This window comes from Martes martes, assembly GCF_963455335.1.
Source record: "Martes martes genome assembly, chromosome: 14".
NCBI classification, from domain to species: domain Eukaryota; kingdom Metazoa; phylum Chordata; class Mammalia; order Carnivora; family Mustelidae; genus Martes; species Martes martes.
This window is the reverse complement of record NC_137902.1, coordinates 57,987,094-58,001,936: the sequence shown is the minus strand read 5'-3', so window position 1 is coordinate 58,001,936 and position 14,843 is coordinate 57,987,094. Positions and strand designations below refer to the sequence as shown.

The 14,843-nt window shown below is 37.0% G+C and overlaps 1 protein-coding gene across 1 annotated transcript in view; it reads right to left on the bottom strand.

Annotated features, from left to right (window-relative positions):
* Positions 1–14,843, bottom strand: part of CTNNA3 (catenin alpha 3) — a 1,754,201-nt gene that overhangs the window by 1,557,260 nt on the left and 182,098 nt on the right. The window contains exon 5 of the mRNA XM_080823473.1: positions 388–507. Coding sequence (XP_080679599.1) covers positions 388–507 — 120 coding nt within the window. The remainder of the gene's footprint in view (positions 1–387; positions 508–14,843) is intronic.

Genomic DNA, 14,843 nt, shown 5'->3' with positions numbered 1-14,843 from the left:
TCTGGTCATCAGGTGATTTTTCTCCTCAAGTATCCCCCTGTCAAATATAAAAGCCATCTGGCCAAGCCATCACAGAGGTTTCCTTTATGACATCGAGGCATCCTTAGTCGAAGAGTAGTTATAGCTTCACAAGCCAGCAGGAGCTTTCTTTAAGGGAGGTATGAGGACACATGTGGAAACCCCCAAACTGCACATCTAAGAGCAAGGACCACAATGAATGCTTCAGGAAGCCGTATGAACGCAGCAGGTCAGCACAGCACAGCACAACCTATTTCTGCCCTAAACATTAGAAGATAAGTCTCCCTAGATCCACTTAAACCTGACAGGCAGAATGGCAAGACGCATAAAGTGTTCATCTCCTCCACCGGGGAGAGTTCTGACTCCTACCTGCTGACGTTTGAAGGCTAAATAATCCAGATTTTCCAGCTCCTTCCCAAGCTTCTGGTAGGTTTTCTGGAGGTCAGATTTATTGGAAACATTTTTTAGAGACTCAAACGTTCTTTGAAACTGAAATTGAAAACAAAAGCAAATCATTAGGATAGCAACATTTTTCTCAAATACCTAACTAGCTGAAACAGAGAAATAGTCCAGACTGAGCCTCAGTTTCTCTCATTCATAATCCAGAGTGAACACATGCTAATTGTCTTTCAATGAAATGATTGTAAAGAATTAGAAACTATCATAAGTATAACCAACATTACTGCATGAATGGGAAGCATGTGTAATCCTCATTCTAACAAAAGAGCATACTGCATTTTAAAAAAGACTGTGTTTTAGCATATACTGTTACTTCTAATGAAAAAAATTGTGATGAATGTATTATAATTTCAAATCATAATGAGGAAGTACTAAAAGAGCTCTCACATTCCAATCACAGAAACAAATACATATAAAGGTAGCTGTTTTCCTCTATAGAAATATCTATGCAAAATCAGCACCCTACAAACTTCAGACAGGAAGATCTCTCAGATCTTGTATTTTGAGAAGGAAAGAAAACTAAAATTTTTGTGGTCGAAGCATATGTAGCACGTTCAGCAAACGTTTATTCATTTCTGCTCTATAACACAGATGAGTTATAAATCAGTTCTGCTGAATCAGAATGATTCTGTTCATTTTTAAGTCAGATACTAGATAAACACAAAGGAGACAAATTGCAGTGGATCACAGAATGTTGTTCTGCTGCTAATAATTAATTAAGCAAAGGGAGATCACAAGATATTCAATTCTTGGTTTATTTTAGTAAATTAGAACATACTTTGGAAGATCAGTGATTGAAAATGTCAAGTAATGTCACCTGCAATGACATTTGCATTTGCTCTCTCTCCATGTCATTTACCTCCCATATTCTCACTGTGTGCATTTAGACAGATTTCTACAGATAGAGACTTCACCATTTTAAACACACCAGAATCCACGGACTATGATGCTATGAGACAGGCTAATAAGATTTTATAGAATATTATTAAGTTTCCAGGGAAATGATTTGACCTTACTATTCAAACTCGGTGGGATAAGTCATATTATAATGGCATTCTACTGAATTAAATGCTCAATTTCATGAAAGCAACATGTTTATCTCAATCCAAGGTGACAGAGGAAAAAGAAATGGAAAATAACAGTGCTAAGCTTCCACAGCGCTACAGTGAATTAAATTCAACAAATAATCTTTTAGAACCTACTATGCACAAGGTACTATGAATATAAAACATATTTCCTGCCCTAAAGGAGCTTAAAAACTATGAAGGAACTACACATGGAACTCAGAAATGGGAAAGACCTGACATTTATTGAGTGCCTGCTCAGTGCCAGGTACTTTGTGCTTTTCCAATTTAATCCTATTTCTCTCCCCAATCTACAAGTGAGTACACCGGGACTCAGAGAGTAAACCAGGTTTTTACTACAGTGTTTGTGCTCTTTCTACCATACCACTAACTCTAACACAAGGCAAAGTGGTAAAGAGAGTCCAAAAAAAAAAAAAAAAAGAGAGAGAGAGAAAGAGAGATAAAAGCAACAGGTAGGAAAATAGATAAAAAACTAGTTATACCAACTGAGGAACTCAAGCCATGTAGAAGACATGAAGAGATCTGATTTAGGCTTCAAATGGAAGGACTAGTTCTCAGGGCCTTAAAAGGGAACAGATTCTACCCATCAGTTTCAACATAGCCAAACTCTGCTCGTTTCCTTATTTTATAGCATAGTTAACAAATTTATTTTGACATAATTATAATGACTTTTATATTAACTATTTATCATGTTGTATGATCATTTCTGTGTCTTGCCCATTTCTTGGTCCCTTCTCACTACATTCAAATCAAAATACTAAATTTAATATTCTAAACAATTTAAGCAATTTTACTAACAATTAATATAAACTAACCAATCTGTTTAATTCTAAGCATTTTATGTTCCCTAAAAAATATGAGCTCTACTTCTGAAATACTTCTTCTTCACATTTACTTCTGTGAACTTTATACAGATCCAAATAGGAATTTTAGGGTAAACACATTTATAAATCTTAGGAAAAAAAAAAAAACCATGAAAACCAAGCAATATTTCCATGGCCCAAAGAAAAAAGGGAGACAATCCAGGAAGAATACATCACCACAAAATATTTCTATGAAAAATCAGTCTGCGTAAATTGGAGACTTTAAAGTTTGACCTTTCATTATCAAGACCTACTCTCTCCATTTATTGACACTAAATAGCTCAAAGTACTCAAATTACAATGATTCATTTATTTAAGTAAATTTTTTCCCATATAACAACAAATAATTGTCAAGGAGAGGTCATACAATTATCTGTAGTGTACTTTAGGTTAGATCCTTATTAAACACACCCCATCTCTCTCTGCCCATATATATATTTAAAGATGTTAAAGAGTAAAAGCAATAATTTTACTTTGCAGATAAAGCTGACATGAAAAAGATAAAAATACGACAGTGATTAAAGAGAGGTTTAGATTTTACTTTTAAAAAATTAGATGTTGACTTTATTTGAGGATTTTTCATTCCAATAGGCCACTGTGCTTGATCACTGAAATAGACCTCTTAAGATTTTCTCATTAGTTCAGTGCACTGCAATTTCATTATGTTGACTATGTCTCAGAATAAATGATCTCTCAGTTGAAGATAAGTTGGGAAAGGAAGCAGAATTAATTGAAGAGATTTTAACATTCCTAGATTTTACCTCTTCAAACTTTTGAGTGGAAATTTAAAATAAGCAAAGAAGGCCCAATAATTTGTTGAACACTACATTTATCCTGTGTTAATATTTTTCCCTTACTACAAAATTCAAATGTAAAATAAAAAAGCCCAATGAATAAATCTGACCTCCAACAAGCCTAGGAACGTTCTAAAACTGCCAAAACTGAGTATCAAAATGGTCTCTGAACCAGGAAACAAATGCAAATTCTGTTCTATTTGATTACCTTATCAAACAAATATCACAGGGCAGAAAAGACAAAAATGAGAAGAAGCAAACATTATCTCTAAGCCCAAAATTTGCCACTAGAGTAAGCACTGTAAACACTCCCAGTGTGTTTTCTCATAAAACTCTTTTCTGTTCAGATTTTGACTCAAGATGGCAAATGTAGGAAGGTCCGGCATTCGCCTCCTCCCATAGACACATTGAAATTACAGCTGTATATAGAACAATTTCCTCTGGGGAAAAAAATCTAGAAACTGGCTGAGCAACCACTTCACATCAAGCAAATGAGAGGTAAACGTCAAAGCAGGTAGGAAAGGCTGAGACACAAACTCACCATAAATCCCCCATCCCCAGCATGGCAACCCACATTTGGGAGGAAACTCAAAACCCACAGCTAGTCCCTGAGTATTGAAGGGTTTGTACCCCACATTAGGCATGCCAACTTTTAAGACCAGCACCCAAGAGAAACCTAAAACAAGAGGCTTTGCAGACAAATGGAGCTCATGCCCACAAGATCGACAGGGTTTTGTCAAACAGAAATGGCTCTGCAACAGCTGTGTGCAGGAGTGCCTGGGTGGCTCAGTCATTCAAGCGTCTGACTCTTGATTTCAACTCAGGTCATGATCTCAGGGTCATGAGACTGAGCCCCACTGTGGGCTGAGCACTCAGCGGGGACTCTGCTTGAGATTCTCTCCATCCTTTCTCTCCCACTCAAAATAAATAATCTTAAAAAAAAAAATGCCCTGCATGCAGGCTCACCCAGCACAAGAAGCAGCCCTTTGAAGATTTTATTTGAGAGAACGAGAGAACATGAGCAGGGGGAGGGACAGAGGGAGAGACAGAGAGAGGGACAGAGGGAGAGGAACAAGCAGACTCCCCACTGAGCAGGGAGCCCCAACACAGGGCTCCATCCCAGGACCCCGAGATCATGACCTGGCCAAAGTCAGACACTTAACTGACTGAGCTACTCAGGCATCCCGTTTTCATTTCTCTCTCTTTTTTTAAAGATTTTATTTATTTATTTGAGAGAGTGACAGAAGCAGCTGCCCTTTGAAAAGCATTCCAACTTTACGTGAAAAGACTCATCTGTCAATTTTACTTTATATTTTAATTTTAATTCCAGTTTGGTTAACATATGGTGATATATTAATTTCAGGCATACAATATAGTGATTCAAATATTCTATACATTACTCAGTACTAAGTGTTCTCGGGGCAACTGGGTAGCAGTGTCAGGTGGAGCATCCAATTCGGTTTCAGCTCAGGTTGTGATCTCACAGTTGTGGGATCGAGCTCCGAAACCAGCTCCACACTCAGCACAGTCTGCTAAAGATTCTCTCTCTCCCTCTCTCTCTGCCCCTCCCCACTCCACTCACTCCTTCTCTCTTGCTTGTTCTTGCTCTCTCTCAAAATAAATCTTCAAAAAAATAATCATAAGTGTACTCTTAATCTCCGTCACCTATTTCACCCATCCCCCACCCATCTCCCTCTCATAACCATCAGTTTGCTCTCTATAGTTAAGAGTCTGTTTTTTGGTTTGTCTCTTTTTTCCTTTGGCATTTTTTTAAAGCTTTTTGTCAATTCCAGTTAACCTGGAGGGTAATATTAGCTTCAGATGTACAATATAGTGATTCAACAATTCCATACAACACTCGGTGCTCATCACAAGTGCACTCCTTCATCCCCATCACCTATTTCACCCACCTGCCAACTGACCGCCCCTACTGGTAACCATCAGTTTGTTCTCTATACTTAAGAGTCTGTTTCTTAGATTATCTCTTTTTTTTTTCTTTCCCTCTGCTTATTTGTTTCTTCAATTCCACATATGAGTGAAATCCTACGGTTTCTCTTTCTCTTACTTATTTCACTTAGCATACTGCTCTCTAGCTCCAACCATGTCACTACAAAAGACAAGATTTCTATTTTTATGGCAGAGTAATATTCCATTGTATGTGTGTGCCACCTCTTCTTTACCCATATGTCAGTTGATGAATACCTGGGCTGTTTCCATAGTTTGGTTATTGTAGATAATGCTGCTATAAACATCAGGGTGCATGTATCTCTCTGAATTAGTATTTTTGTATTCTTTGGGTAAATACCTAGTTAGTGCAATTGCTAGATCATAGGGTAGTTCTATTTTTAACATTTTGAAAAACGTCCACACTGTTTTCCAGAGTAGCTGGACCAGTTTGCATTCCCACAACAGTGCAGGAGAGCTCTCCTTTCCCCACAGCTTCACCAACACCTGTTGTTTCTTGTGTTATTGATTTTAGCTATTCTGATAAGTGGAAGTTAACATCCCACTGAAGTTTGGATTTGTATTTCCTTGATGATGAGTGATGCTGAGCATCTTTTCATGTGTCTGTTGGCCATCTGTATGTCTTCTTTAGAGAAAGGTCTATTCATGTCTTCTGCCCATTTTTAATTGGATTGTTTCTTAGGGTATTGAGTTTTACATGTTCTTTATATATTTTGGATATGGATCTTTTATCAGATACGTCATTTATAAATATCTTCTCCCATTCCACAGGCTGCCTTTTAGTTTTGTTCATTATTTCCTTCCCCTGGCAGAAGCTTTTTATTTTGACGAAATCCCAATAGTTTGTTTTTGTTTTTGTTGCCACTGGCTCAGGAGGCATCTAGAAAGAAGTTGCTATGGTCAGTAATCGAAGAAATTACTGCCTGGTTCTCTTCCGGGATTTTTATGGTTTCAGGCTTCACATTTAGGTCTTTAATCCATTTTGAATTACTTTGGGGTATGGTGTAACAGTGTCATACAGTCACATCCTTTCGCATGTTGCTGTCTAGTTTTCCCAATACCATTTGTTGAAGAGACATTCTTTTTGCCTATTGGATATTCTTTCTTGTTTTTGTTGAAAACTAATTGACCATATGATTGTGGGTTCATATCTGGGTTTTCTATCCTGTTCCATTCTTCTACATGTCTATTATTATGCCAGTACCATCCCAGTTTTGATTAGTACAGCTTTGTAATATAACTTAAAGTCCAGGATTGTTATGTTTTCAGCTTTGCATTTCTTTATCAAGGTTGCTTTGGCTATTTGGAGGTTTTTGTGGTTCTATACAAATTTTAGGATTGTTTATTCTAAATCTGTGAAAAATGCTGTTGGTGTTTTGATAAGGATTGCATTAAAAAGGTGTAGACTGCTTTGGGTACTATAGACATTTTAACAATATTTGTTCTTCCAATCCATGAGCATAGAATGTCTTTTAATTTATTTTTGTCATCTTCAATTTCTTTCATCAGTGTTTTGTAGTTTTCAGAGTACAGGTCTCTTATTTCATCGGTTAGCTTTATTCCTAGGTATCTTACTGGTTTTTGTGCAGGTGTAAATGCAATGATTCTTAAATTTCTGTTTTGCCTGCTTTACTATTGGTGTATAGAAATGCCACAGATCTGTGTATGTTAGTTTTGTATCCTGCGACTTTACTGAATTCATTTATCCATTTTAGCTGGGTTTTGGTAGAGTCTTTGAGGTTTTCTATATATAGAATCTGCAAGCAGTTAAAGTTTTACTTCTTCCTTCCTAATTTGGATGCCTTTTATTTCTTTTTGTCATCTAATTGCTGTGGCTAAGACTTCCAGTGTTATGTTGAATAAAAGTGGTGAGAGTGGACATTCCTGTCTTGTTCCGGGTTTAGAGGAAAAGAGCTCAGTTTCTCCCCATTTAGGATGTTATTAACTGGGTTTTTCACATATGGCCTTTATTACTATCCCTACTTTGTTGAGGTTTTTTGTTTGTTTGTTTGCTTTGTTTGTTTGTTTGCTCTTTTAAGAATGGGTGGTGTACTTAGTCAAATACTTTTTCTACTGAAATGATCATATGGTTCTAACCCTTTATTTTACTAATGTAATATATCACATTGATTGATTTGAGAACATTGAATGATCTTTGCAGCACAAGAACAAATCCCACTTGATCATGGTAAGTGAATTTTTAAACGTATTGTTGGATTCAGTTTGCCAGTTTTTTGTTAAGAATTTGTGCATTTGTGTTCATCAGAGATACTGGCCTATAGTTCTCTTTCTTTTGTTGTGTCTTTATCTGATTTTGGTATCTCAGTAATGTTGGCCTCATAGAATGAATTTGGGAGTTTTCCTTCCTTTTCTATTTGTTGGAATGTTTGATAATAGGTATTAACTCTTCTTTAAATGTTTGTAGAATTCACTTGTGAAGCCATCTGGTCCTGGAATTTTGTTTGCTAGGAGTTTTGGTTTTTTGTTTTTTGTTTTTTTAAAGATTTTATTTATTTATTTGACAGACAGAGATCACAAGTAGGCAGAGAGGCAGGCAGAGAGAGAGGGCAGGAAGCAGGCTCCCTGCTGTGCAGAGCACCCGATGCGGGGCTCTATCCCAGGACCCTGGGATCATGACCTGAGCCAAAGGCAGAGGCTTTAACCCACTGAGCCACCCAGGCGCCCCTGCTAGGAGTTTTTTGACTACTAATTTCTTTCCTGGTTATCAGACTCTACAAGTTTTCTAGTTTTTCCTGTTTCAGTTTTGATAGTTTATATTTCTAGGAATTAATCCATTTCTTTTAGGTTGTCCAATTTGTTGGCATATAGTTTTTCATAATCTCTTAATAATTATATTTTTGTGTTGTTGGTTGTTATTTCTCCTCTCTCATTGTGATTTTATTTATTTGGGTCCTTTCTCTTTAATTTTTGATAAGTCTGTCTAGAGGTTGATCAGTTTTATTTATTTTTTTCAAAGCCAGCTCCTGGTTTCATTGGTCTATTCTACTGGGGGTTTTTTTAAGTTTCTATATCACTTATGTCTTCTGTAATATTTATTGTTTCCCTCCCTCTGCTGGCTTTAGGCTTCAATTGCTGTTCTTTTTCTAGTTCCTTCAAGTGTAAGGTTAAGCCGTGTATTTGAGACTTCTCTTGCTTCTTGAGGTAGGCCTGTATTACTATATACTTCCTAACTCTTAGGACCACTTCAGCTGCATCCCTAAAGTTTTAGACTATTGTGCCTTCATCTTCATTGTGTCCACATATTTTACTATTTCCTCTTTCATTTCCTGGTGGATCCATTCATTATGTAGTAGTATGTTATTTAACTTCCATGTATTTGTGTTCCTTCTAGATTTTTTTCTTGTGGTTGATCTCTAGTTTTATAACATGTGGTCAGAAAAGATGCACAGATATTCAATCTTGTCGCATTAGTTGAGGGCTGTTTTGTGGCCTGATATGTGATCTATTCTGGAGAATGTCCCATGTGTATTTGCAAAGAATGTGTTTTCTACTGTTTTAGGATGGAATGTTCTGAATGTATCCGTTAAGTCCATCTGGTCCAGTGCGTCATTCAAAGCCATTGTTTCCTTATTGATTTTTTTGTTTAGATGATCTCTCCAGTGACGTAAGTGGGTGGTTAACATCCTTTACTATTATTGTATTGTTGTATTATTATCAATGAGTTCCTTTAGCATTGTTATTACCTGCTTTTTGTATTTGAGTGCTCCCATACTGGGTACATAAATATTTACAATTGTTATATCTTCTTGTTGGACTCCCCTTTAATATTATACAGTGCCCTTCTTTGTCTCTTGTTATAGTCTTTATTTTAAAGTCCAGTTTGTCCAATATAAGTATTGCTACTCCAGCTTTCTTTTGACATCTATCTGCATGATAAATATTTCTCCATCCCCCTTACTTTCAATCTGCAGGTATCTTTAGGTCTCAAATGACTTGTTTTTTTATCCTTTCCATACCCTATGTCTTTTGATCAGAGCATTTAGTACATTCACATTCAACATAACTATTGATAGGTATGTATTTATTGCCATTTTATTACTTGTTTTGTAGTTATTTCTGAAGATTTTCTCTGATCCTTTCTTTTCCTTCTCCCATTCATTTTTGCTGATTTTCTTTAGTGATATATTTGGATTTTTTGTCTTTATTCTTGCCTATTTAGTAGTAGTTTTTGACACATCATTACCATTAGGTTTGTATATAACCTCTTCTACAAATAAATATCAAACTATACTAAGTTGATTGTTCAAGTTTGAACTCGTTCTTTTCTCCTCTCCTCCACTGTTTTAGGTATATGTTATTATATTTTATATCCTCTTTTTATGTGAGTTCCTTGACTGATATTTACAGAAATACTTATTTTTACTGCTTTTATGTTTCCTGCCTAATTTATACGATCACTTTCAGTCTCTCCTTTCCACATGAAGAGTCCCCTTTCATACTTTTTGCAAGGCTGTTTTGATGGTCATGAACTACTTCAGTTTTTCTTTAGGAAACTCTTTAATACTCCTTCTGTTGCTGAATAGAGTATTCTTGGTTAGACTTTTCCCATTCAGAACTTTGAATATAGCATGCCACTCCTTTGTGACTTGCCAATTTCTATTTAGAAATCTGCAGTTAGCTGTATGGGTCTTCCCTTGTAAGACAAGGACATTTACCTTGCTGCTTTTAAGGTTTTTCTTTTATCACTATATTTTACAAATTTGCAAACAATATGCCTTGGTGTTGATCTGTTTTTGTTGATTTTGATGGGAGATCTCTGGATCTGCATTTCTGTTTTCTTCCCCATAATCTGGGAAGTTTACAGTTATTACTTCAAATACATTTTCTGCCCCCTTTTCCTCTCTTCTTCCTCTGGGATTCCTATAAAACAAGTATTACTCCATTTGATGGAGTCTCTGAGTCCCCTAAATCTATTCTGTTGCATAATTCTTTATTTTGTTCAGCCTCAGTGCTTTCTATTACTTTGTCTTCTAGATCATTAATTCATTCTGCTTCTTCCAGCTTGCAGTTCTTTGCATCAAGCGTGTTTCCATTTCATGAGATCTCTGACCTTGGTCTTAACTTGTTCTTTCATTTGGGATAAATTCCTCTGTTCTCACAGTATATCTAAGTCTCTGCCTTCTTTTCTGTGTTAGAAAAGCCAGTTATGTCTCCTAGCCCTGAAAGTAACAGCTTTATGAAGAAGAGGTCATGTAGTGCCCAGGGTCTGTAGCTTCAGGGAGTGTCTCTAGGACATGTTGTGTGCACTCTCGTGTTGTGTTCTGACTGCTCTCTCCAGGCCAGTCATCTGCAGAGGCTCTCCCTGCCTGCTGTGGGCAGTGTTTTGTCCCTTGCCTGAATGTGGTGAGTGTTCACTAGGTGTGCTCTGTTCTGTATGTGAAATGAGACCTGTCACTACCAGAAATGAGGCCCTGTATCTCTCTAGTTGAGAGACATGGTGTGGGCAGGGGCAGGTCTTCTGGGGGAATGAGCTCACCATGCTAGGACTGAAGCAAGTGTGACCAAAAAGGACAGTTTGATCAGAGCACAGCAGGGTGGGGCAGGGCTTGGTATAAGCAAGTTAGGCAGCGAGTGTTAACAGTGCACTGCTTCACACAAGTGGTTCTATGTTTATGCTGAGGGGCAGGGAGGGAAATGGCACTAGCCAATTCCTTTCGTCCCAAAGAAATGTCGCCATGAATGCTGCCTCTCAGGGGCATGCTCCAAAAGGAGCACATACTGTTCTCACTGTGTGTCCCACACTTACTCCTCAGATCACTGTTTCCATGCTGTCTGCCCTCTGGGGTTGCTTGTCTGCCTTCTCTCCAGGAGTAGCACAATGCCCTTCAGGTTCTATCCTAGCCAAGGCCACTGACATTTAAAACTCCAGGCTTTAAGCCCCACTAGTTGCAAGAACTCACAAAATAGAGCCCAACTGGTTTTCGAAGCCAGTGGCTTTGGGGAAATGTTCTCCTTGTGTTCCCCTTTATGCTACTCCCTCTCTTGCTCTTCTCTATGACCAAGGCTCTTTCCTGTCCAGAGCAGCTACAATACATTTCTCCTCTAAACCATGTCCCTACACTTCCTACCTTCTTAGATATGGCCTCTGCTCTCTGTTTAGTTGTGGAGTTTATTCTGTCAGTGTTCAGGTTGATTTCTGGGATATTTAGGATGATTTGGTAGTTATATAGTTGTATTCATAAGACAAGGTGAGCTTAGGGGTCCTCCTACTCCACTGCCACCTTTCTGCTCCCCTGCTGTTTCTTTGTTTAGTAAACTCCATATGCGAGTGAAATCATGTATATGTCTTTCTCTGATTGACTTATTTCACTTAGCATAATATACTCTAGCTCCATCCATATCTTTGCAAATGGCAAGATTTCATTCTTTTTGATGGCTAAGTAATATTCCATTGTACCTTTATACCATATCTTCATCTGTTCATTAGTTGAAGACATTTGGGCTCTCTCCATAGTTTGGCTATTGTAGATAATGCTGCTATAAACATCAGGATACATGTTATATTGTATGTATATTTTTATATCCTTTAGTTAAATACCTAGTAGTGCTGGATCGTAGGATACTTCTATTGTTAACTTTTTGAGGCACCTCCCTACAATTCTCCAGAGTGGCTTCACCAGTTTGCATTCCCACCAAGAGTACAAGAAGGTTCCCCCTTCTCCAATCCTTGCCAATATGTATTGTTTCTTGTGTTGTTGATTTTAACCATTCTGACAGGTATGAGGTGGTATCTCATCACAGTTTTGATTTGTATTTGCCTGATAATGGTGATATTGAGCATCTTTTCATGCCTGTTGGCCATCTGGATGTCTTTTTTGGAAAAGTGTCTATTCATGTCATCTGCCCATTTCCTAAACCAGATTATTTCTTTTTTGAGTGATAAGTTTGGTAAGTTCTTTATCAATTTTGGATACTAATCCTTTATCAGCTATGTCATTTGAAAATATCTTCTCCCATTCTGTAGACTACATTTTAGTTTTGTTGAATGTTTCCTTAATTGTACAGAAGCTTTTTATCTTGATGAAGTCCCAATAGTTCATTATTCCTTTTGTTTCCCTTGTCTGCAGTGATATGTCTACTAAGAAAGTTGCTATTGCCGAGGTCAAGGAGGTTCCTACCTGTATTGACCTCTAAGACATTGATGGTTTCCTGTGTCATATTTAGGTCTTTCACCCATTTTGAGTTTATTTTTTGATGGTGTAAAGAAGTGGTCCAGTTTCATTCTTCTGCATGTGGTGCCCAGTTTTCTCAATGTCATTTGTTGAAGAGACTATCTTTTCTCCACTGGATAATCTCTCCTGCTTCATTGAAGTTTAGTTGACCATATACTTGTGAGTCAATTTCTGGGTTTTCTATTCTGTTCCATTGACCTATGTGTCTGTTTTTGTGCCAGTACCATACTGTCTTGATGACTACAGCTTTGTAATATAGCTTGAAATTTGGAATTGTGATGCCTCCTACGTTGCTTTTCTTTTTTCAAAATTGCTTTGACTATTCAGAGTCTTCTCTAATTCTATATAAACTTTAGGATTTTTTTCCTTCTAGCTCTGTGAAATATGCTGGTGTTATTCCGACAGGGATTGCATTAAATTTATGGACTGCTTTCAGTAACAGACATTTTAACAATACTTGCTCTTCCAATCCACAACCATAAAATGTTTTTCCATTTCTCTGTGTCCTCTTCTATTTCTCACATAAGTGTTCTATACTTTCCAGCACACAGATCTTTTACCTCTTTAGTTAGGTTTATTCCTAGGTTTTTGGTGCAACTGTAAATGAGACTAACTCCTTGATTTCTCTATTACTTCATTATTGGTATATAGAAATGCAACAGAGATTTCTGTAGATTTTGTATCCTGCAACTTTACTGAATTCATGTTATCAGTTTTAGCAAATTTTTAGTGGAGTCTTTTGGGTTTTCTACATAGAGTATCATGTTGTCTGCAAATACTAAAAGTTTGACTTCTTCCTTGCCAATTTGAATGCCTTTTATTTCTTTCTGTTCTCTAATCATTGCAACTAGGACTTCTAGTACTACGTTAACTAAGAGTGGTGAACAGTGGTGAGAGTGGGCATCCCTGTCTTGTTCCTTACCACAGAGGAAAAGCTCTTAGTTTTTCCCCATTGAGGGTATTAGCTGTGAATCTTTTGTATATGGCCTTTGTGATGTTGAGGTATGTTCCCTCTATCCCTACATTGTTGAGGGTTTTTTATCAAGAATTGATGCTGTATTTTGTTAAATGCTTTTTCTGCATCTATTGACAGGATTACATGGTTCTTATCCTTTCTTTTATTAATGTGGTGTATCACACTGATTGATTTGTGGATATTGAACCACCCCTGCAGCCTAGGAATAAATCCCACTTGATCATGTTGATTAATTCTTTTAATGTACTGTTGGATTCGATTTCCTAGTATCTTGTTGAGAATTTTTCCATCCATATTCATCAGGGATATTGGCCTGTAACTCCCCTTTTTAATGGAGTCTTTGTCTGGTTTTAGAATCAGGGTAATGCTGGCCTAATAGAATGAGTTTAAAAGTTTTCTTTCCATTCTATTTTTTGGAACAGTTTCAGAAAAATAGGTATTAACTCTTCCTTAACTGTCTGGTAGAATTACCTTGAGAAGCCATCTGGTCCTGGACTTTTGTTTGTTGGGAGAGCTTTTTAAGGATTTTATTTATTTATTTGAGAGAGAGAGAGAGAGAGAGCATGAGGTAAGGAGGAGTAGAGGGAGAGGGAGAAGAAGACTCCCCACTGACTAGGGAACCCACACGGGGCTCAGTCCAAGGATGCTCAGATCATGAACTGAGTCAAAGGCAGAAGCTTAACTGCCTGAGCCACCCAGGCACCGCTTTGGGAGATTGTTGATTACTGTTTCAATGTCTTTGCTGGTTTGGGTCTGTTCAAATTTTCTATTTCTTCCTGTTTCAGTTTTGGTAATTTATAGGTTTCTAGGAATTTGTCCATTTCTCCCAGATTGCCCAATTTGTTGGTATATAAATTTTCATAATATTCTCTTATAATTGTTTGCATTTCTGTAGTGTTAGTCATGATCTCTCCCCTTTCATTCATTATTTTATTTACTATGGTCCTTTTTCTTCTCTTTTTGATAAATCTGGCTAGGGGGTTATCAATTTTATTAATACTTTCAAAGAACCAGCTCCTGGTTTCATTGATCTCTTCTACCGGTTTTTTGGTTTGTTTTTGTTTTTTCACTTCTATAGCACTTATTTCTGCTCCAGTCTTTACTTCCCTTCTGCTGGCTTTAGGCTTCATTTGAGATTCCTTTCCTAGCTCCTTTAGATGTAAAGTTAGGTAGGTTTTTGTTTTTGTTTTTGTTTTTGATATTTTTCTTGCGTCTTGAGGGAGACCCTCTTAGGACTTTATGGCATCCCAAAAGTGTACTCTCATATTTTCATTTTCATTTGCTTCCATGTATTTTTTTTTAATTTCAACTTTAATTTCCCAGTTTACCCATTAATTCTTTAATAGGATGTTCTTTAACCTCCATGTATTGTGGTCTTTCCAAATTTTTTCTTGTGGTTGACATCAAGTTTCATGGTGTTTTGGTCTGAAAATACACATGGTATGATCTTAACTTTTTTATATTGTTGAGGCCTGATTTGTGACCCAGTA